The sequence below is a fragment of the Telmatherina bonti genome (assembly GCF_933228915.1).
Source record: "Telmatherina bonti genome assembly, chromosome: 17".
Classification (NCBI taxonomy): Eukaryota; Metazoa; Chordata; class Actinopteri; order Atheriniformes; family Telmatherinidae; genus Telmatherina; species Telmatherina bonti.
Window position 1 is genome coordinate 39,816,675 of NC_136615.1, and position 24,355 is coordinate 39,841,029.

The 24,355-nt window shown below is 39.3% G+C and overlaps 1 protein-coding gene across 1 annotated transcript in view; it reads left to right on the top strand.

Annotated features, from left to right (window-relative positions):
• Positions 1-24,355, top strand: part of ythdc2 (YTH domain containing 2) — a gene marked incomplete at its 3' end in the record, with an annotated part of 109,614 nt that overhangs the window by 47,259 nt on the left and 38,000 nt on the right. Inside the window, exons 14-22 of the mRNA XM_079256421.1 lie at positions 5,858-6,036; positions 6,250-6,346; positions 7,515-7,602; positions 9,036-9,116; positions 9,195-9,277; positions 11,208-11,313; positions 13,198-13,317; positions 13,384-13,656; positions 13,742-13,868. Of these exons, the coding sequence (XP_079112547.1) occupies positions 5,858-6,036; positions 6,250-6,346; positions 7,515-7,602; positions 9,036-9,116; positions 9,195-9,277; positions 11,208-11,313; positions 13,198-13,317; positions 13,384-13,656; positions 13,742-13,868 (1,154 nt within the window). The remainder of the gene's footprint in view (positions 1-5,857; positions 6,037-6,249; positions 6,347-7,514; positions 7,603-9,035; positions 9,117-9,194; positions 9,278-11,207; positions 11,314-13,197; positions 13,318-13,383; positions 13,657-13,741; positions 13,869-24,355) is intronic.

The following is a 24,355-nucleotide window of genomic DNA, read 5'->3' on the forward strand; positions in this document are numbered from 1 at the left end:
TAGTATTTAACAAGTTTGTTGAAACTCAAAAAAACTGAAAGAAAATCTGAAAACGCATTTAGGATGCATGCACATGAGCATGTACCAGAACTCATAGAGATCCTTTAACCTGAATTAATAATAAATAAATATAAGGAAATAAATATTTAATTAATCAATCAATCAATCAACACTTATTTATGAAGCGCTTTTCCAACCTAAAATATGCAACTCAAAGCGCTTTACAGTTTAAAATCAGACAGAAAAGAAACACACAGACAGAAACCCCTATTCTGTGGAAAAAAGTTAGTTTTCAGTGAAAAATCACATCCAGATTTTTTAAGGAATGATTAAGAGACAAAGATTGTAGCTTTGGTAAAAGTTTCTCTCTCTGGGCTTCAGGACGGATAACTAGGGACACGTCCACATCCGCCTTTTTGATCCGAATCCGAGTCTGTTTGCTGGGAAAGTCGCTTCATTCGGAGAAATGTGAACGCGCCATAACAAATTCTTATTTATATCAAAGAAGCAGAATCAGCCCGCCCACAACGCAGATCTCTGTCTGTTTCAAGCGGACCAAATACAGGAAGCTGATAATCAAAAAAATAGTCCCTTCCTGCATGTGTCGTAGCATTGCATTGTGGGTAAATCCATAGCGATGGCGTTAAGGGTCCTCTGCCCCGTCTGGTGTTCATACTGCGTCCATTGTTGCAGTGGATTTCTGCAGGATACTTGCATAAGACACAATAAAAACCCAAAACAGCCATAGTTTGGTCTCCATGTTTAACTGGCAGGTGGAGGAAACAGAGTTTTCTTCTTCACGCCGGTCTGGTCCTCTCTTCTGCTAAATACTAGTGCAGCGCCACCTCTGGTGGGAATGGGGAGATATTATTCTAATGGTTTGGCTGGTTTCACCAAAGTGCAGCGTGAACACGGTCCGCATGGATACACCCCCCTACAGCTGGACCGGGTCTGCAACCGGACCGAGTCTCCAACCGGACCGGGTCTCCAACCGGACCCAGTCCCCAACCGGACCCAGTCCCCAACCGGACCGGGTCTCCAACCGGACCCAGTCCCCAACCGGACCCAGTCCCCAACCGGACCGGGTCTCCAACCGGACCGAGTCTCCAACCGGACCGGGTCTCCAACCGGACCCAGTCCCCAACCGGACCCGGTCCCCAACCGGACCGGGTCCCCAACCGGACCCAGTCCCCAACCGGACCCAGTCCCCAACCGGACCGGGTCTCCAACCGGACCGGGTCTCCAACCGGACCCAGTCCCCAACCGGACCCGGTCCCCAACCGGACCGAGTCTCCAACCGGACCGGGTCTCCAACCGGACCCAGTCCCCAACCGGACCCAGTCCCCAACCGGACCGGGTCTCCAACCGGACCCAGTCCCCAACCGGACCCAGTCCCCAACCGGACCGGGTCTCCAACCGGACCCAGTCCCCAACCGGACCCGGTCCCCAACCGGACCGAGTCTCCAACCGGACCGGGTCTCCAACCGGACCCAGTCCCCAACCGGACCGGGTCTCCAACCGGACCGGGTCTCCAACCGGACCAAGTCTATCGGACTATCTTGATGTGAATCAGGGCCGGACTGGGAAACTTTTTCAGGCCAAGGGTCAGTCATGGATCAGGCCACCCTGGTCTTGCCCACACACGCATGCTCACACACCCACACCTACATGCATGGGCACAATCAAAACACATGCGTGCGCGCACACACGCCAACAACAAAAACAAACACAAGTATGTTTTTGGTTGATTCAACACAAATATGCACTCTAGTATAAACATAACACTCACCCTAATGTCACATGGACATTTTCAGTCCTGGACATTTCCAGGACTCAGCTGTGGAGGTGTTGACTCACCAAATAAAACAAATTGTCACTCGTACTATGTAAGAAATAAAGTATATTATTAACACTATGGCAAATACAAGTTAACACAATATATTCCTGTTTTCAGTTTTCAAACATACGGATGATCAAATAAAACAGTAGACAAGACTGTCGCTTTATTTCTTTTTTTAGATTGAAACAACTTGAACTTCTTTGCTAATTATAATAGCCAAAATAAAGAGCTGCAAATAGACGTGTTAGTCCCCTGCTGTGACCCAGTTATAGGTCTGGACCCCACAGTTTGTCAATGAAGGTCAGCATGCGGCGCATCAAAGCACTGGATTCTGCCATCTTATCAATAATGCCATCACTGTCGCGTTCCACCAATATTTCCTTCTCTGTCGACATCAACAGAAATGCCTGCAGGTGGTCCTGGATCATGGAGGTCCAAAGTCTGTTCTCCACAAATTTCAGAGTGGAAAAGGTCCTTTCACAGGCCACTTGTGTTACAGACGAGGTCAGCAAGAACTTGTATGCTAGACCAATGACATGGTAGGCATCTGTGAGCAGGTTGAAATGAGACAGGACATGACAGCAGCATATAGGACAGTTATTACAAGAGGAGCAGTGGCTGTTCTCTAACTTCAGGTCCTTCTCAGGATCCTCAGTGTGCACACCTTCTTCTGGCAGTTCAGACTGTCCTGACTTTACAGCCAGGTAAAGATGCCATCTGTCTCCCACTGTTTAGCGAGGCTAGTCAGTTCTGCCTGCAAGGTTGGAACAGTGGCACGCTCATCAAATTTGGCCAGGCATTTGCTAACCTCTCCCAGAGCTGTTTTTGGAAGCTCTTTATCCCTGATGTCAGGAAAGTTTCCTGGGTCCATGCAGGCAAAGTCTGAGCAGAGCACTGCACAAGCTGCGTAACGACAGTGGATGCTCTCTGTGACGGTGTCGAGGATTACATTGTGCACTTTGATGTTGTAGTTCCTCTCAACAGCTTCTTGTGACGTTTCATCTGGCGTGGTTTTCTTTATTTGTTTCTCTGGGAGGGCAGTCTGAACTTCAACATCACAGTCTCCTGTTCCTGAAGAGTGGTGTTTGCCCACTGCACCAACACTTATGCTGCTTCCTTGACACCATCAGATTCCCTGGAACATTTTCTCAGACTGGCTTCTGTTCCTGTTATTTAGCGCGGGGCAGTTAGTATATCCATGCCACTGGTCTGAAGATATTTGGGGACAGGGGATGTCACTTCAAATATCCTGAGGAATATCTGTGCTGTGAGTATGGTTTCATATCTCAGAAGTGCGTCCACGTATCCTCTGGCCTTGACCCATACAGCAGGCTTCATCGTGTCATCTTCTTCAATTCTTTTCATTGTGATCACCAGGTCAGTGAAAAGTTCAGGCTTTCCAAATGAACCAAATACTTTGCTCAGCGCTTGATCTTTTGCCAGCCAACGAGTTGGAGCAAGCCGTCTGTTTCTCCTGTCTTCACTGACTTTCTCCCACAGGTGCATGTGCTTGTATGACTCCCGGATGAAAACTGCTGCATCATTTAACAATGAGAACAGTGATGCACCTTCCACAACGGCTCCTGTAGTGTCTGTCAACACAAGGTTAAGCACATGAGCATAACATCATATGTGGACTTGCTTGGGAGACTCTCCTGTGAGCAATGCAGAAAACCCCTGTACTGCCCTTGCATGTTAGCAGCTCCATCGGTTGAGTTACCAACACAGTTTTTTATCTCAATGCCTACTTTATCAAGCATTTTTCTCACTAGCTCTACAAAGTATGCACCAGCTGATGCCTCACAATCAATGACAGCTAGTCACCTGTCATGGACAACATCAGAGACACATCTCACGACTATAGCAGACTGGTCTTTGGATGTAAGGTCTTGGGTTGTATCCAGTTGGACTGAAAACATCTTTGCCTCTCTTACCTCATCAGCAGTAGTGACTGGATCAGATGACTGACAGCATCAATGACCTTGTTAACTGTTTGCTTTGAGAGCAGAGTTACGAGGGACCCCCTTCCTTTACCCCCTCGGGTCTCGTGTGACATCTTGCTCTGCTTTATGCAGTCATTGACATGCTCTTGTAAGCAAACATCATATCTGCTCAGCAGCAATATCATCTCTGAAAAATTTCCGTGGTCCAGCTTCGTGTTTATCCCCTCTGTAGCTGAGGCCACGCTTACCAAGCACCTTGACTATATTGACCACACGTTCCATGACTTGGCTTTTCCTCCTCACCTGCTCTCGGTGTACTGACATCTGCTTCTCACTCACTAGGCTACGGATGTCAGCCTTGTTAGCCCTCAGGAAATATCTCTGCACTCTCTCTGTGCAACTTGCTCCTCAGTGTTCCTCAGTTCTTTGGTGGCCATGCTTCCATGCCTGCATGCCTCCTTTTACAAAAGGGTTATCAGAACACTTGGCAAACATAAGACACACTGAACAATACAGTGAATGAGATGCCTCACAGTAAGTTAGCCATTGTCTATGTGTCCCATCCTTAGTGTCAAACACTTTGGGAATGGCTTTCTTGGGATTTTGTTGCGGGTGGTAAAATAAATAAAAATAAATAAACTAAATCAAAGTGTCCAGATTTAGGGCGATTAAAATAATCAAATGGTCTCTCTGAGTCTGAGTGTCTGGCTGTGTCCTCAGTTGGCCTTTCCCTGGCACTGCTCCCTAGATATGTAGTTATACTCAGCATCTGCTGGGAGTGGAAGAACAACCAGCATAACCATGATATTACTGAGAATAATACATTTAATCAATTCCAAAAGAATGAGATTGTTAAATATGTTTGTTTTGTTTCCAAATGTTTCACAGTCATAGCTGATTGAATCTTAAACCATTGACACATGCAATGGTAAATGACTGTTCTTGACCCGTCCGTTGCTCTGAACCAGTACTGGGCTCAACATCTACAACACCAGAGCTGGTAATAGTTCCACCTTTGCATAGGAAACATAGAAATATATTTTAATATCAATGTTGCAATGGCCATCCGCAAAGTTTAGAAGAATGTGCATGGAAGAAAGCATAACAACTGACTCTTCAACTAGCAAAGCTAACTGAGACTAGACCTAACAGTCTACAGAGGGACAGTCTTATTACACATGGCAGTGCCACATATATCACACAACACTTGCAAACTGACATGCATGCGTGCACACACAGTCACACTTAGAGTGAATTCCAAATAAAAGACCACCTATGGGACCTACTGTAATGTAACTTTACTGCTGTATTTGCGATCGTACTAAGAGAATAAAGATTGTGTATATTAGGTAGTGCCAAGGTTAGAGTCACAGTATACATAGTCATGTCATGTAGAATATCAACTGCCTCAGTGGCACATCATCACGTCCGGAAACAATGAAGCCCAGCCTACAGTAAATCTAAGGTTGGAATAAACAAACTTTCAAGTTTGAGCTGTGATACATAACAGCAATAGAGAAAAATTCAACAACAAAATCACTGAATAGAATAATGCTGTAGTGCCAACAAAGCTATTATTACAGATGAGAGCTGTTTGTCAAATGGTGTCTGATGGGGTTCATTTGTCTGCAACTTGGTGCATGTTGTTGCTCTGCTGTAGAAATGGTTCTGTACCTTCTGCCAGTTGCTCTGCTTCTCCTGAAGCACCACCAGGACTGGTGTCATCACCATCACCACCTTTGAATAGCACCTCCGTTTTGGCCTTGTTAAGCTGAAGAAATAGGTTCCAGTCTGTGCATATTTGATGTGTTATTAAATTACAAGTTTAATTAATGACAAAGACCCTTCTTAAATGTTTGCCTACCAGTAAAAGAAAAGTGCTTTTTGTCATTTGTCTTTCATTAAACTTGTAATTTAATAACACATCAAATATGGACAGACTGGAACCTACATGTTCAGAAAACTATCCACTTATGATTGTAGTTATTTTATTCATTTATTTTGCAAATATTGAAAATCTTACATCCTCCACCTTTAACAGTGTATAAAAGATGCGTGTGTTGTTGCTTTGTAGGCCTTTGCAGGGCATGAACAGGATGCAGGAATCAGCCTTCATGCAGGGTGGAGGTGCAGAGCTCAGCCATGAAGACCAAGAGCTGCTTAAACTCTACCATCACAGTTTTGATGATCAGTGGGTGGACCTGGACCTCATCATGGCTCTGCTCCACAACATCTGCTCCACCACCAGCGATGGTGAGACTCAGCCATGCAGACCTCTTGAACTGCTGCTGATCTGCAGCATACTGCAGGTTCCCCAGTCAAAAAAGAAAAATTGGACTATCTGTTCAGTTTTCTGATCCATCAGCAGGATTATTTTCTGGACCTGCCATGTCATATATGTTTGTTTAAACGTTGGACTCACTTTGAACTTAAAGGATCGTGCCGTCTCTATCTTTGGGTTTTCAGGAGCTGTTTTGATTTTTCTTCCTGGATACGATGAAATTGTGTCGCTACGGGACCGCATCCTGTTTGATGATGAGAGATTCTCCACTCACTCTGAGAGGTAAAAACAAACACTTCATGTATTTCTTATAATGATGTATGTTTTAATAAAAGCTATTTTTGCTTTCAAACCAAAAATATAGAAATGAAAAAACCCTGGATTTGGTTTTCTAAACAAAACAAATTTAAATTTTCAATTTATGGTCAGATGCCGGAATGGAAAAAGCAGACACCTCATTTTTATCAAGTGAGCGAGGTCACATGACCCAGAGATTCCCTCTCCATCCGTGCTGTATTGAGTCCTCGTCCAGAAGGTGTTGGGACTCAGATGATCGTGATAAATCCATCAAGTTAAATTTTCCCAACTTTGCATGAAGACAATAAAAACTGATTTGTTTTAGTTTCCACTTGTATCTACAGAAACTGATCAGATTCTGCCCAAAGTTAAATAGGTTTACAGTCTTACTGTTAAAAGTAAATCCAAGTAATAATGTTAAATTACTGTTATAGTTTGTTTGGCTTTAAACTGCAGAATGTCTACGCGTATTCCTCCATTGACTCCGGCTGAAAACTGATAACCTTGGCAGCACCATTGATGTACCAAGTACATATGGAGTCAATGTGTGTAGTCCCGTTTCCAATGAGAAGTTTTGTTCAGGCCGGTACTGTCGGCGAGTACGCTATGGTGGTGTGTTTTATATTGTATAACCGGACTAAACCGCACCATTTTTGGGGTTCCTTTAGATTGGTACGGTTAGGGTGGTGCTACTGGTGTCACACCATGCAATCCACTGAATTCATGGACAGAAAAACATCACTGCCCATGACAAAAGCAAGCCTGAAGTCATGTGTACCTGTAGTCATCTACATGGTTAAAACTTTTCTCTAAACTTCCTCTTTATCACAAAAGGGTCTTATTTTCTGCAATCTGAACATCTTTCCATCATTTTTTATAAAAGGACAGTTTACACAAAAACCGGAAATTCTTTGAGGGCAGACGATGGGTCCAACGTCAGTTTTCATGTTGATGAATGAATGGAATTAATTGAATGAAATGAAAAATACTTTATTAATCATCAGCTTCAAACAAACAAACATCAATAAGACACAAGTCTTGCTGATGTTCCTGTCTTTGTAGCTGTCAGTCTTTCTGTGCTGCTGCATTCAGTCACCTAGACCCCTTTCTTTTTTACTCTTTTTTACCTTTCTTTATCCTTGTGTCGTCTCAGTTACCAGGTGTTCACCCTACATTCAGACATGCAGACTCTGGATCAGAAAAAGGCCATGAAGACCTCTCCACCCGGGGTCAGGAAGATTGTGAGTGATGTTTTTAAAGCATCGTAATAAAGTTGATGAAGACCAAAATGGAAACTGTTCTATATGTCGCTTATTTACCTACAGTATAGAAGGCTGCATGGTTTCTGAACATTCACCATTTGTACCATCCTAAAATTTCCCACCTTCTGGTGATCCCCATGGCAAATGTCCACGCATGATAATTGCACGATAACTGCTACAAAATTGTCATAGATTTTTTCTGCTTTTTAGCCAGAAATCAACAGCCTCTGTCCTGCTAAAAAAAATCCAAACATTTAATTGTTTTTAGACTTTTAACCCTTTAAATGTCAGTTGGTATATTTGAATCAGCGCCTCATCCATTACAAAAAACTATAACTGGATTATTAGAGTATAGTATTGCTAGATGCTGATTAAATACTTGATGTCAGATCCAGCAGTACTATGGAAACTTTGTAAAACAAACATTTATGCGAAATAAACAAATAAAATAAAAAGTTAGCAGTCAGACCAACATTCTGCTTGCTTTAATGCTGGTCAGGAGGAGTGAAAAAAAAAAATTAACTTGTACATCTTCAGATTTACTCAGAGCCATAGATTTGCTCCACCACCACCTAAGAGCCACCAAATATTAATGTTATAGAAAATATTTGATGTTGTTTATGGTTTTTCAACTGACAATTAATAATTCAAATATTTAAACCAGTTAAAAGTCTTAAAATGATTGAATGTTTGGCATTTTTGGACAAGACAGAAGTTGTTTGAATTGTTTATGAAAAAAGACAGAAAAAAATTGACAGTTTTTGTGCATAATTTTTTGGGCCATAAATGCCATTTGACAGAAAAAGGCATCGTTTAAAAAAAATTGTGAAACAAGAAGACCTATTGCAATAAGTCATGGTGCAACACAGCCGACATGATCACCAAGTAAAAAGTGCCACGAGGAGGTCGGGAGGTTTAAATCACACATTTTAAAACAGTTGGTATTTTTTTGTCCTCAGACAAGAGTCAAACATTCTGTTACAACAAACATACAATAATATGTATTTTTAAGGAGTGTATGTGTGTCAGATAACAGAAAAGTCAAATGTAGAGTCCTAAAGAACTACAATCGCACACAAAAAGAATCACTTATTCTGATCAAAATACTGACATAAACTCTGCATAAAAATCTTAGCATCCTTCTAACTTCAGAGGTGTATAATCCCAGTGCCATAAAGTGAAAGTCCCGCCATGTTTTCGGGTCTACCTGTACATTTAGAAGAGTGTAACAGACTCATCTACCTGCAGTAGAGCTGAGCTGACAAATTCAGCTGGTTTAGTGACTGGTTGGAACAGCTGCCAGACAGGACCTTTACTTTATGGCACCTGGATCATACACCTCTGTCTTACTTAGAAAAATATTGCTGCCTGTTAAGTCTGTTATTCTTCTACGTTTTGATGTCTTTTTTTAGATTCTCTCGACTAACATTGCTGAAACGAGCATCACCATCAACGACGTGGTCTTCGTCATCGACTCAGGAAAAGTCAAAGAGGTCTGGTCTCTGAGAGCTGGAAAATGAATCGAATCTGACTGGAACAGAGTATCTAACAGCTTGATTTACATGTTGTAGAAATCCTTTGATCCTTTCAGTCGTGCATCCATGTTGAAGTCGGTTTGGATCTCCAAAGCCAGCGTTCTGCAGAGAAAAGGAAGGTAACATTGACATGGTTTCTGCTCCTTCCCGGGTCTCTTCTTTTTTTTTTTTTTATCTTTTGCAAAGTGGCTCAACATGATGGGAAAAAGGAATATAAATATTATAAATTGCATAAAAAAAACACAGAAGTCCTGATGAAAGTCATGGAAGTCACACAGACCGAGAGTAAATCTGGAAATAAACTCTTGAGTTTCATTGTTTTCACAGAATAAGTAAAATCTTCTCTGAGAGACTGATAGAGATTCAGAATAGACATATTTTACTGTGAGGATAGAAGAATTGCAGTCTTGCTGCAGTGTTATAGAAGAAAAAAGAATGGGAATCAAATTAATTAAACACTATGACTTTAAACAGTACACACTTAACAAATTACTGATTAAAATTTGAAAGGAAAATGCTATTTACAAAAGACATTGAACAAATAGATTTCCAGGTAAAAGACCAAAAAAAACCATGAAAAATATGGATTTAAGAAGTAATATTAGGTTGTAGTAGTGTATGAAAGAAGAAGCCAAGGTGTTCCTTGTTCCAGCATTGCATAAAGCCAGAGAGCAGGTTAGAAATGCTTGTCTGAAGACTCAGAAGGCTTCATTTTTATTAACTTCTATTAACTGTTTTGCCTAATGTCATCAAGTTTTAGTGTGTGTACACATTACTTAAATTTACATCATTACTTTATAAATAAAAATGAAACCTCCAGTGGTTACCAGACTGGCTTCCATTAAAGTCATTTGTATTTATTTATTCAGAGTTATCCCTGGGTTTGCACTTTGTGGCGGGAGCTTAAAAAGTGTGTGGATAAAATATTTATGGAGGATCTTCCACCCCCTTTTAAAGTACAATACTTCTGGGAATACATTTGACAAGTTTCAGAGACTCATATCTATAGAAAATTGTTGCAACTCTCAAGCAAAACAGCGAAAACCAGGAAGTAGTTGAAGAAAGACACCTAAGGTAGATGATTGGGTAGAGATGATGCACAACATCTATGTAATGGAAAGGGTTACGTTCTCTCTGAACTTGTCTTAAGGCTGACAAATTTAAAAAAAAATTGAGGTAAGTTGGTGAGACTATATAATACCAATTGAGACACATTTAATTTAAAATGTATATCATTGAAAAGATTAAACCCCAGTTCATGGCTCCAGAAATTTAAATGTTATTGTTTAACTGTTTCTTTGTTTTTTCCTCACTTTTTGTTTTTTGTTCCTATTATTAAGTTATTAAAGTTATCCTTATTTTTTTTACATGTTTTTTCTTTTCTCGAAGCAAATGTTGTGTCAGTTGAATCTGAAGAATTAAAGGGGAAAGAAGGAAGGTAAAAACAAAGAAATAAGTACAATTGAAGTCTGTCTGACTTTTTTGGCCCTATTTTATCTACTGGGTCTCCTAAATGGAAAATTGAACTTGAAATCCAAATTGAAAGTTTTTTCGGTATTGGCATGTCTCCTCTGAGTTAGTGTAAAAGAGCTTTTATGAGAAATTTTTGGTTTTCCAGTTAACGCCACTTATTTTGTCATGTTCCTTAATAAAAACTTAGTTGGAATATAACAAATAAAACTATAAATAAGTTACTTTTATTACCATAAATATCTACTTATGTTTGTTAGGTACATTTTTAAAATAAATATATAATTTGTCTTTAAATTAAGATTATTTAGTTCTGTACCTGAGTAAACAAAGGATCTTCTCCCCATAAAATCAGTGATATGAAGATCGACATGAAGACACAGCCCAGTGGCATCTTTCTGCTTGGTATGGAGGAAATAAAAATGGCCCTGGCATTATTTTACCTGTGATTTTTCATTAAATAAAAATTTGTATTTGACTTTTTATCAGTTAATATCCCTGCTTTATAAATTGAAATTGATTTTATTTGATTCATTTATTAATCTGAGCCTCATCTGAAGATTGTTTGTTTTCCCACAGAGCAGGACGCTGCCAACCTGGGATCTGTTTTCACCTGTTCAGTCGACTTCGGTTCAACAACATGCTGGAATTCCAGGTTCCACAGCTACTGCGAATGCCTCTGCAGGTAGACACACTTTCTGCTTCATCAAATCCTGATAGCTGCTAATCTCATAATTACACGGCTGTTTTTTTCTTCCTCCTGTTTTAAAATTATACCCAAGTATAACTTTCTAACAACAGGGCCGTATGTATAATCGTGGTATTTACAGAAAGCTGATACATGGGACATTACTGACCAACATGGATGTTAAACCTGAAACACAGTAGAACATGTAAATGTCATCTCCTCCTAAAAGAAAACCGCATTACTTTTAGTGGAAACCAGACAAATTCATGTCTAATGAGGAACTGCTCTTCTGTCAAAAAAAAGTGAAGCTGATGAGTTTTCCAGGTGTTTAATAGAGGTGTTCGTGAACAATAGCAAACAGGATTAAAAGCAACACAGAGGTTGCCGCTCTCCTTCTGGACAGGTAAGTTAAACATTTGCTAATTGCTAATGCTAATTAGCGGCATGCCACCTGGTGGAAAGCAAACATGAAATGGGAACACTGGGTACAGTGACATGATGTTTTTTAATTCCGAATTAATAATTCGGAATTAAATAATTCGGAATGAACTTATTCTCTTACGAGTTTACATGAAGATAATAATTCCAAATGGAGGTTTACATGAAACACGTCCTTACTTTATTCCTCTTTAGAGCGACGGGTTGGGAAGGGTTCTGATTGGACAGAGGGTGCACGTGACGTATGATGTATACCAGAAATAAACAATTTGGCTCCCAGCTTCTCATCTTTTCAGTCGTAACTTGTAAAAACTACATAAGTACCAGTTTTGCCGCTATTTTTATTATAATTTTGAAGTACGAGCTCAACACGAGCATACTACACTTTCTGCAGCAACTGATAAAAGGAGAAGAAAGATAGAGCACCGAACACGGGAGGAAAAACAAGGCGCGTCATCGGGACAGGACAAGGTAACGAGCATGCTCAGAACGACCGGAATTAACTTAGAGCGGAACGAAGGTTTACATGACAGAGGAATTAAATAGTTTCGGATTAAAATGTGAATAAACCAGACACTTACATCAGGATTAAGTTTAATTCTGAATAGACATTAGCATTAGGAATTAAGTGTTTACATGGTTGTTTTTCATCAGTTTAAAGTGGAATTAACTTTTATTCAGAATTAAAGAGGAATTAAAACTCCCATGTAAACGTACGGAATTCAAGTCAAGCCGGTTTTCCGCTGTTTTGCGGACACTCCATGTGCACATCACGTGCAACTGTTTATAATGAAGCCAGCAGAAAAAAATCAATTCATGGAGCGCAGGATTGTGTTATAAAACATTTATGATGATACAACATTTTTTATTTGTGTAGTGTGAACCATCATAAGGAAACAGTAACCATCACAATTACTGAACTTGTTCACTCGAGGTAAAAATGAAGTATAGCCACAGAAAATCCTGCTGAAGATTGACAATTACAATCAATTATAATAATTACTAATGTAATAAATAAAAATAACTATACAATAAAAAGATGTTAGGTGGCATTCGTCAGTCAGCCGTTTACTTATATTGATCCTTTGTTGATCCCAGTTGATAAATTAGTCTCTCCATTTAACCCATTCTGGCAATCTTAATGTGTTTCATATGAAGATTGTTACGTTGAGTAATGGCATTTCTTTCCTGTTGCATAAATGATTTTCGTATCGTCTTTCCTCTCTTCCTTCAGACAGCTGGTTTGTCTCATGAAAATAGTGTCAGGTTGAAACTCTATTTTACAGATTTTTCACAGTTTAGTCCAGAGAAGCCAGTTATCGGGAAGTTATTTTTCAGCTGTGTTGATATTTATGAAGTTTGTGGTTTGAATAGAACACGTATAGAAAACAGCACTGTGAAGTAGAAGTGAAACCTGGTTTCGTGTCTCATTTTGTGTTTAAGGAGCTGTGTCTGCAGACCAAACTCCTGGCTCCATCCTCCTGCCCCATTGCTGACTTCTTGTCCAAAGCTCCTCAGCCTCCTCCTGCACATGCTATCCGCAGCGCAGTCCAAATGCTGAAGGTAGATAGTTCTCCGAGTTACTTCACACAGCTTTCTGTTCATTCTAACGCACAGCCTTGTCCTCAGACTATAGATGCTCTAGACCAGGATGAAGACCTAACTGATCTGGGCTTCCACCTGGCTGATCTACCAGTGGAGCCTCATCTGGGGAAGATGGTGCTGTGTGCTGTCGTGCTCAAATGTCTGGATCCCATTCTAACCATAGCCTGTACTCTGGCCTACCGAGACCCTTTCACCCTTCCTTCTGAGAGCTCCAAGAAGAAAGCTGCTCTGCAAAACCGCAAGCGCTTCACCTCCAGCTCCTTTAGTGACCACATGGCTCTGCTCAGAGCTTTTCAGGTTTCTGTCAATGACATCTTCATGTGTCTGGCTGATGCTGACGTTGAAGTTATATTTCTTATGTTTTAATCATGTCACACATCAGGCATGGCAGAAGGCTCGCAGTAACGGCTGGGAAAGATCCTTCTGTGGGAAGAATTTCCTGTCCCAGGCCACCATGGACATGATCCTTGGAATGAGGACACAGCTGCTGGGACAACTCCGGGCTATTGGTCTGTTCCGTTTTTATTTGACTTACTTTTCATTTTCAGTCTGAATACAGCCCCAACTCCAAAAACACGTAAAATATGTAAAAACCCCCACATTTCAGTCTGAATACAGCCCCAACTCCAAAAATACGTAAAATATGTAAAAACCCCCACATTTCAGTCTGAATACAGCCCCAACTCCAAAAACACGTAAAATATGTAAAAACCCCCACATTTCAGTCTGAATACAGCCCCAACTCCAATAACACGTAAAATATGTAAAAACCCCCACATTTCAGTCTGAATACAGCCCCAACTCCAATAACACGTAAAATATGTAAAAAACCCCACATTTCAGTCTGAATACAGCCCCAACTCCAAAAATACGTAAAATATGTAAAAACCCCCACATTTCAGTCTGAATACAGCCCCAACTCCAAAAACACGTAAAATATGTAAAAACCCCCACATTTCAGTCTGAATACAGCCCCAACTCCAATAACACGTAAAATATGTAAAAACCCCCACATTTCAGTCTGAATACAGCCCCAACTCCAATAACACGTAAAATATGTAAAAACCCCCACATTTCAGTCTGAATACAGCCCCAACTCCAAAAATACGTAAAATATGTAAAAACCCCACATTTCAGTCTGAATACAGCCCCAACTCCAAAAATACGTAAAATATGTAAAAACCCCACATTTCAGTCTGAATACAGCCCCAACTCCAAAAACATGTAAAATATGTAAAAACCCCCACATTTCAGTCTGAATACAGCCCCAACTCCAAAAACACGTAAAATATGTAAAAAACCCCACATTTCAGTCTGAATACAGCCCCAACTCCAAAAACATGTAAAATATGTAAAAAACCCCACATTTCAGTCTGAATACAGCCCCAACTCCAATAACACGTCAAATATGTAAAAAACCCCACATTTCAGTCTGAATACAGCCCCAACTCCAAAAATACGTAAAATATGTAAAAACCCCCACATTTCAGTCTGAATACAGCCCCAACTCCAATAACACGTAAAATATGTAAAAAACCCCACATTTCAGTCTGAATACAGCCCCAACTCCAAAAATACGTAAAATATGTAAAAAACCCCACATTTCAGTCTGAATACAGCCCCAACTCCAAAAACACGTAAAATATGTAAAAAACCCCACATTTCAGTCTGAATACAGCCCCAACTCCAAAAATACGTAAAATATGTAAAAACCCCCACATTTCAGTCTGAATACAGCCCCAACTCCAATAACACGTAAAATATGTAAAAAACCCCACATTTCAGTCTGAATACAGCCCCAACTCCAAAAATACGTAAAATATGTAAAAAACCCCACATTTCAGTCTGAATACAGCCCCAACTCCAAAAATACGTAAAATATGTAAAAAACCCCACATTTCAGTCTGAATACAGCCCCAACTCCGAAAACATGTAAAATATGTAAAAAACCCCACATTTCAGTCTGAATACAGCCCCAACTCCAAAAACATGTAAAATATGTAAAAACCCCCACATTTCAGTCTGAATACAGCCCCAACTCCAAAAACACGTAAAATATGTAAAAAAACCCACATTTCAGTCTGAATACAGCCCCAACTCCAAAAACACGTCAAATATGTAAAAACCCCACATTTCAGTCTGAATACAGCCCCAACTCCAATAACATGTAAAATATGTAAAAAAAACCCACATTTCAGTCTGAATACAGCCCCAACTCCAAAAACACGTAAAATATGTAAAAACCCCCACATTTCAGTCTGAATACAGCCCCAACTCCAAAAATACGTAAAATATGTAAAAACCCCCACATTTCAGTCTGAATACAGCCCCAACTCCAATAACACGTAAAATATGTAAAAACCCCCACATTTCAGTCTGAATACAGCCCCAACTCCAAAAATACGTAAAATATGTAAAAACCCCCACATTTCAGTCTGAATACAGCCCCAACTCCAAAAACACGTAAAATATGTAAAAACCCCCACATTTCAGTCTGAATACAGCCCCAACTCCAATAACACGTAAAATATGTAAAAACCCCCACATTTCAGTCTGAATACAGCCCCAACTCCAATAACACGTAAAATATGTAAAAACCCCCACATTTCAGTCTGAATACAGCCCCAACTCCAAAAATACGTAAAATATGTAAAAACCCCACATTTCAGTCTGAATACAGCCCCAACTCCAAAAATACGTAAAATATGTAAAAACCCCACATTTCAGTCTGAATACAGCCCCAACTCCAAAAACATGTAAAATATGTAAAAACCCCCACATTTCAGTCTGAATACAGCCCCAACTCCAAAAACACGTAAAATATGTAAAAAACCCCACATTTCAGTCTGAATACAGCCCCAACTCCAAAAACATGTAAAATATGTAAAAAACCCCACATTTCAGTCTGAATACAGCCCCAACTCCAATAACACGTCAAATATGTAAAAAACCCCACATTTCAGTCTGAATACAGCCCCAACTCCAAAAATACGTAAAATATGTAAAAACCCCCACATTTCAGTCTGAATACAGCCCCAACTCCAAAAATACGTAAAATATGTAAAAAACCCCACATTTCAGTCTGAATACAGCCCCAACTCCAAAAATACGTAAAATATGTAAAAAACCCCACATTTCAGTCTGAATACAGCCCCAACTCCGAAAACATGTAAAATATGTAAAAACCCCCACATTTCAGTCTGAATACAGCCCCAACTCCAAAAACATGTAAAATATGTAAAAACCCCCACATTTCAGTCTGAATACAGCCCCAACTCCAAAAACACGTAAAATATGTAAAAAAAACCCACATTTCAGTCTGAATACAGCCCCAACTCCAATAACATGTAAAATATGTAAAAAACCCCACATTTCAGTCTGAATACAGCCCCAACTCCAAAAACACGTAAAATATGTAAAAACCCCCACATTTCAGTCTGAATACAGCCCCAACTCCAAAAATACGTAAAATATGTAAAAACCCCCACATTTCAGTCTGAATACAGCCCCAACTCCAATAACACGTAAAATATGTAAAAACCCCCACATTTCAGTCTGAATACAGCCCCAACTCCAAAAATACGTAAAATATGTAAAAACCCCCACATTTCAGTCTGAATACAGCCCCAACTCCAAAAACACGTAAAATATGTAAAAACCCCCACATTTCAGTCTGAATACAGCCCCAACTCCAATAACACGTAAAATATGTAAAAACCCCACATTTCAGTCTGAATACAGCCCCAACTCCAATAACACGTAAAATATGTAAAAACCCCACATTTCAGTCTGAATACAGCCCCAACTCCAAAAACACGTAAAATATGTAAAAAACCCCACATTTCAGTCTGAATACAGCCCCAACTCCAATAACATGTCAAATATGTAAAAACCCCACATTTCAGTCTGAATACAGCCCCAACTCCAATAACACGTAAAATATGTAAAAACCCCCACATTTCAGTCTGAATACAGCCCCAAATCCAATAACACGTAAAATATGTAAAAACCCCCACATTTCAGTCTGAATACAGCCCCAACTCCAATAACATGTAAAATATGTAAAAAACCCCACATTTCAGTCTGAATACAGCCCCAACTCCAATAACACGTAAAATATGTAAAAACCCCCACATTTCAGTCTGAATACAGCCCCAACTCCAATAACACGTAAAATATGTAAAAACCCCACATTTCAGTCTGAATACAGCCCCAACTCCAAAAACATGTAAAATATGTAAAAACCCCCACATTTCAGTCTGAATACAGCCCCAACTCCAATAACACGTAAAATATGTAAAAAACCCCACATTTCAGTCTGAATACAGCCCCAACTCCAAAAACATGTAAAATATGTAAAAACCCCACATTTCAGTCTGAATACAGCCCCAACTCCAATAACACGTAAAATATGTAAAAACCCCACATTTCAGTCTGAATACAGCCCCAACTCCAATAACACGTAAAATATGTAAAAAACCCCACATTTCAGTCTGAATACAGCCCCAACTCCAAAAACATGTAAAATATGTAAAAACCCCCACATTTCAGTCTGAATACAGCCCCAACTCCAATAACACGTAAAATATGTAAAAAACCCCACATTTCAGTCTGAATACAGCCCCAACTCCAAAAATACGTAAAATATGTAAAAACCCCACATTTCAGTCTGAATACAGCCCCAACTCCAATAACACGTAAAATATGTAAAAACCCCCACATTTCAGTCTGAATACAGCCCCAACTCCAAAAATACGTAAAATATGTAAAAACCCCACATTTCAGTCTGAATACAGCCCCAACTCCAATAACGTAAAATATGTAAAAACCCCACATTTCAGTCTGAATACAGCCCCAACTCCAAAAATACGTAAAATATGTAAAAAAACCCACATTTCAGTCTGAATACAGCCCCAACTCCAATAACACGTAAAATATGTAAAAACCCCCACATTTCAGTCTGAATACAGCCCCAACTCCAAAAATACGTAAAATATGTAAAAACCCCACATTTCAGTCTGAATACAGCCCCAACTCCAATAACGTAAAATATGTAAAAACCCCACATTTCAGTCTGAATACAGCCCCAACTCCAAAAATACGTAAAATATGTAAAAAAACCCACATTTCAGTCTGAATACAGCCCCAACTCCAATAACACGTAAAATATGTAAAAACCCCCCACATTTCAGTCTGAATACAGCCCCAACTCCAATAACACGTAAAATATGTAAAAACCCCACATTTCAGTCTGAATACAGCCCCAACTCCAAAAACACGTCAAATATGTAAAAAACCCCACATTTCAGTCTGAATACAGCCCCAACTCCAAAAATACGTAAAATATGTAAAAACCCCCACATTTCAGTCTGAATACAGCCCCAACTCCAAAAATACGTAAAATATGTAAAAAACCCCACATTTCAGTCTGAATACAGCCCCAACTCCAATAACACGTCAAATATGTAAAAAACCCCACATTTCAGTCTGAATACAGCCCCAACTCCAAAAATACGTAAAATATGTAAAAAACCCCACATTTCAGTCTGAATACAGCCCCAACTCCAAAAACATGTAAAATATGTAAAAAACCCCACATTTCAGTCTGAATACAGCCCCAACTCCAATAACACGTAAAATATGTAAAAACCCCCACATTTCAGTCTGAATACAGCCCCAACTCCAAAAACACGTAAAATATGTAAAAACCCCACATTTCAGTCTGAATACAGCCCCAACTCCAATAACACGTAAAATATGTAAAAACCCCCACATTTCAGTCTGAATACAGCCCCAACTCCAATAACACGTAAAATATGTAAAAACCCCCACATTTCAGTCTGAATACAGCCCCAACTCCAAAAACACGTCAAATATGTAAAACCCCCCACATTTCAGTCTGAATACAGCCCCAACTCCAATAACACGTCAAATATGTAAAAAACCCCACATTTCAGTCTGAATACAGCCCCAACTCCAAAAATACGTAAAATATGTAAAAACCCCCACATTTCAGTCTGAGTACAGCCCCAACTCCAATAACATGTAAAATATGTAAAAACCCCCACATTTCAGTCTGAATACAGCCCCAACTCCAAAAATACGTAAAATATGTAAAAACCCCCACATTTCAGTCTGAATACAGCCCCAACTCCAAAAATACGTAAAATATGTAAAAAACCCCACATTTCAGTCTGAATACAGCCCCAACTCCAAAAATACGTAAAATATGTAAAAAACCCCACATTTCAGTCTGAATACAGCCCCAACTCCAAAAACATGTAAAATATGTAAAAACCCCCACATTTCAGTCTGAATACAGCCCCAACTCCAATAACACGTAAAATATGTAAAAACCCCCACATTTCAGTCTGAATACAGCCCCAACTCCAATAACATGTAAAATATGTAAAAAACCCCACATTTCAGTCTGAATACAGCCCCAACTCCAATAACACGTAAAATATGTAAAAACCCCACATTTCAGTCTGAATACAGCCCCAACTCCAATAACACGTAAAATATGTAAAAACCCCCACATTTCAGTCTGAATACAGCCCCAACTCCAAAAACATGTAAAATATGTAAAAACCCCACATTTCAGTCTGAATACAGCCCCAACTCCAAAAATACGTAAAATATGTAAAAAACCCCACATTTCAGTCTGAATACAGCCCCATCTCCAATAACATGTAAAATATGTAAAAAACCCCAGTCTGAATACAGCCCCAACTCCAAAAATACGTAAAATATGTAAAAAACCCCACATTTCAGTCTGAATACAGCCCCAACTCCAAAAATACGTAAAATATGTAAAAACCCCCACATTTCAGTCTGAATACAGCCCCAACTCCAAAAATACGTAAAATATGTAAAAAACCCCACATTTCAGTCTGAATACAGCCCCAACTCCAATAACATGTAAAATATGTAAAAACCCCCACATTTCAGTCTGAATACAGCCCCAAATCCAATAACACGTAAAATATGTAAAAACCCCCACATTTCAGTCTGAATACAGCCCCAACTCCAATAACATGTAAAATATGTAAAAAAAAACCCACATTTCAGTCTGAATACAGCCCCAACTCCAATAACACGTAAAATATGTAAAAACCCCACATTTCAGTCTGAATACAGCCCCAACTCCAATAACACGTAAAATATGTAAAAACCCCCACATTTCAGTCTGAATACAGCCCCAACTCCAAAAACATGTAAAATATGTAAAAACCCCACATTTCAGTCTGAATACAGCCCCAACTCCAAAAATACGTAAAATATGTAAAAAAAAACCCACATTTCAGTCTGAATACAGCCCCAACTCCAATAACATGTAAAATATGTAAAAAACCCCACATTTCAGTCTGAATACAGCCCCAACTCCAATAACACGTAAAATATGTAAAAACCCCCACATTTCAGTCTGAATACAGCCCCAACTCCAAAAATACGTAAAATATGTAAAAACCCCCACATTTCAGTCTGAATACAGCCCCAACTCCAAAAACACGTAAAATATGTAAAAACCCCCACATTTCAGTCTGAATACAGCCCCAACTCCAATAACACGTAAAATATGTAAAAACCCCCACATTTCAGTCTGAATACAGCCCCAAATCCAATAACACGTAAAATATGTAAAAACCCCCACATTTCAGTCTGAATACAGCCCCAACTCCAATAACATGTAAAATATGTAAAAAACCCCACATTTCAGTCTGAATACAGCCCCAACTCCAATAACACGTAAAATATGTAAAAACCCCCACATTTCAGTCTGAATACAGCCCCAACTCCAAAAACATGTAAAATATGTAAAAACCCCCACATTTCAGTCTGAATACAGCCCCAACTCCAAAAACACGTCAAATATGTAAAAACCCCCACATTTCAGTCTGAATACAGCCCCAACTCCAATAACACGTAAAATATGTAAAAACCCCCACATTTCAGTCTGAATACAGCCCCAACTCCAATAACACGTAAAATATGTAAAAACCCCCACATTTCAGTCTGAATACAGCCCCAACTCCAAAAACATGTAAAATATGTAAAAAACCCCACATTTCAGTCTGAATACAGCCCCAACTCCAATAACACGTAAAATATGTAAAAACCCCACATTTCAGTCTGAATACAGCCCCAACTCCAATAACACGTAAAATATGTAAAAACCCCCACATTTCAGTCTGAATACAGCCCCAACTCCAAAAACATGTAAAATATGTAAAAACCCCACATTTCAGTCTGAATACAGCCCCAACTCCAAAAATACGTAAAATATGTAAAAAACCCCACATTTCAGTCTGAATACAGCCCCAACTCCAATAACATGTAAAATATGTAAAAAACCCCACATTTCAGTCTGAATACAGCCCCAACTCCAATAACACGTAAAATATGTAAAAACCCCCACATTTCAGTCTGAATACAGCCCCAACTCCAAAAATACGTAAAATATGTAAAAAACCCCACATTTCAGTCTGAATACAGCCCCAACTCCAAAAATACGTAAAATATGTAAAAAACCCCACATTTCAGTCTGAATACAGCCCCAACTCCAAAAACATGTAAAATATGTAAAAACCCCCACATTTCAGTCTGAATACAGCCCCAAATCCAATAACACGTAAAATATGTAAAAACCCCCACATTTCAGTCTGAATACAGCCCCAACTCCAATAACACGTCAAATATGTAAAAAACCCCACATTTCAGTCTGAATACAGCCCCAACTCCAAAAATACGTAAAATATGTAAAAACCCCCACATTTCAGTCTGAATACAGCCCCAACTCCAAAAATACGTAAAATATGTAAAAAACCCCACATTTCAGTCTGAATACAGCCCCAACTCCAATAACACGTAAAATATGTAAAAACCCCCACATTTCAGTCTGAGTACAGCCCCAACTCCAATAACATGTAAAATATGTAAAAAAACCCACATTTCAGTCTGAATACAGCCCCAACTCCAATAACACGTAAAATATGTAAAAACCCCACATTTCAGTCTGAATACAGCCCCAACTCCAAAAATACGTAAAATATGTAAAAAACCCCACATTTCAGTCTGAATACAGCCCCAACTCCAAAAATACGTAAAATATGTAAAAACCCCACATTTCAGTCTGAATACAGCCCCAACTCCAAAAACATGTAAAATATGTAAAAACCCCCACATTTCAGTCTGAATACAGCCCCAACTCCAAAAATACGTAAAATATGTAAAAAACCCCACATTTCAGTCTGAATACAGCCCCAACTCCAATAACATGTAAAATATGTAAAAAAACCCACATTTCAGTCTGAATACAGCCCCAACTCCAATAACACGTAAAATATGTAAAAACCCCCACATTTCAGTCTGAATACAGCCCCAACTCCAAAAATACGTAAAATATGTAAAAACCCCCACATTTCAGTCTGAATACAGCCCCAACTCCAAAAACACGTAAAATATGTAAAAACCCCCACATTTCAGTCTGAATACAGCTCCAACTCCAATAACACGTAAAATATGTAAAAACCCCCACATTTCAGTCTGAATACAGCCCCAAATCCAATAACACGTAAAATATGTAAAAACCCCCACATTTCAGTCTGAATACAGCCCCAACTCCAATAACATGTAAAATATGTAAAAAACCCCACATTTCAGTCTGAATACAGCCCCAACTCCAATAACATGTAAAATATGTAAAAACCCCCACATTTCAGTCTGAATACAGCCCCAACTCCAAAAACATGTAAAATATGTAAAAACCCCCACATTGCAGTCTGAATACAGCCCCAACTCCAAAAATACGTAAAATATGTAAAAACCCCACATTTCAGTCTGAATACAGCCCCAACTCCAATAACACGTCAAATATGTAAAAACCCCCACATTTCAGTCTGAATACAGCCCCAACTCCAAAAACATGTAAAATATGTAAAAACCCCCACATTTCAGTCTGAATACAGCCCCAACTCCAAAAACACGTCAAATATGTAAAAACCCCCACATTTCAGTCTGAATACAGCCCCAACTCCAATAACACGTAAAATATGTAAAAACCCCCACATTTCAGTCTGAATACAGCCCCAACTCCAAAAACATGTAAAATATGTAAAAACCCCACATTTCAGTCTGAATACAGCCCCAACTCCAAAAACATGTAAAATATGTAAAAACCCCCACATTTCAGTCTGAATACAGCCCCAACTCCAAAAATACGTAAAATATGTAAAAACCCCACATTTCAGTCTGAATACAGCCCCATCTCCAAAAACACGTAAAATATGTAAAAACCCCCACATTTCAGTCTGAATACAGCCCCAACTCCAATAACACGTAAAATATGTAAAAACCCCCACATTTCAGTCTGAATACAGCCCCAACTCCAATAACACGTAAAATATGTAAAAACCCCCACATTTCAGTCTGAATACAGCCCCAACTCCAATAACATGTAAAATATGTAAAAAACCCCACATTTCAGTCTGAATACAGCCCCAACTCCAATAACACGTAAAATATGTAAAAACCCCCACATTTCAGTCTGAATACAGCCCCAACTCCAAAAATACGTAAAATATGTAAAAACCCCACATTTCAGTCTGAATACAGCCCCAACTCCAAAAACACGTCAAATATGTAAAAACCCCCACATTTCAGTCTGAATACAGCCCCAACTCCAATAACACGTAAAATATGTAAAAACCCCACATTTCAGTCTGAATACAGCCCCAACTCCAAAAACACGTCAAATATGTAAAAAAAACCCACATTTCAGTCTGAATACAGCCCCAACTCCAATAACACGTAAAATATGTAAAAACCCCCACATTTCAGTCTGAATACAGCCCCAACTCCAAAAATACGTAAAATATGTAAAAAACCCCACATTTCAGTCTGAATACAGCCCCAACTCCAAAAACATGTAAAATATGTAAAAACCCCCACATTTCAGTCTGAATACAGCCCCAAATCCAATAACACGTAAAATATG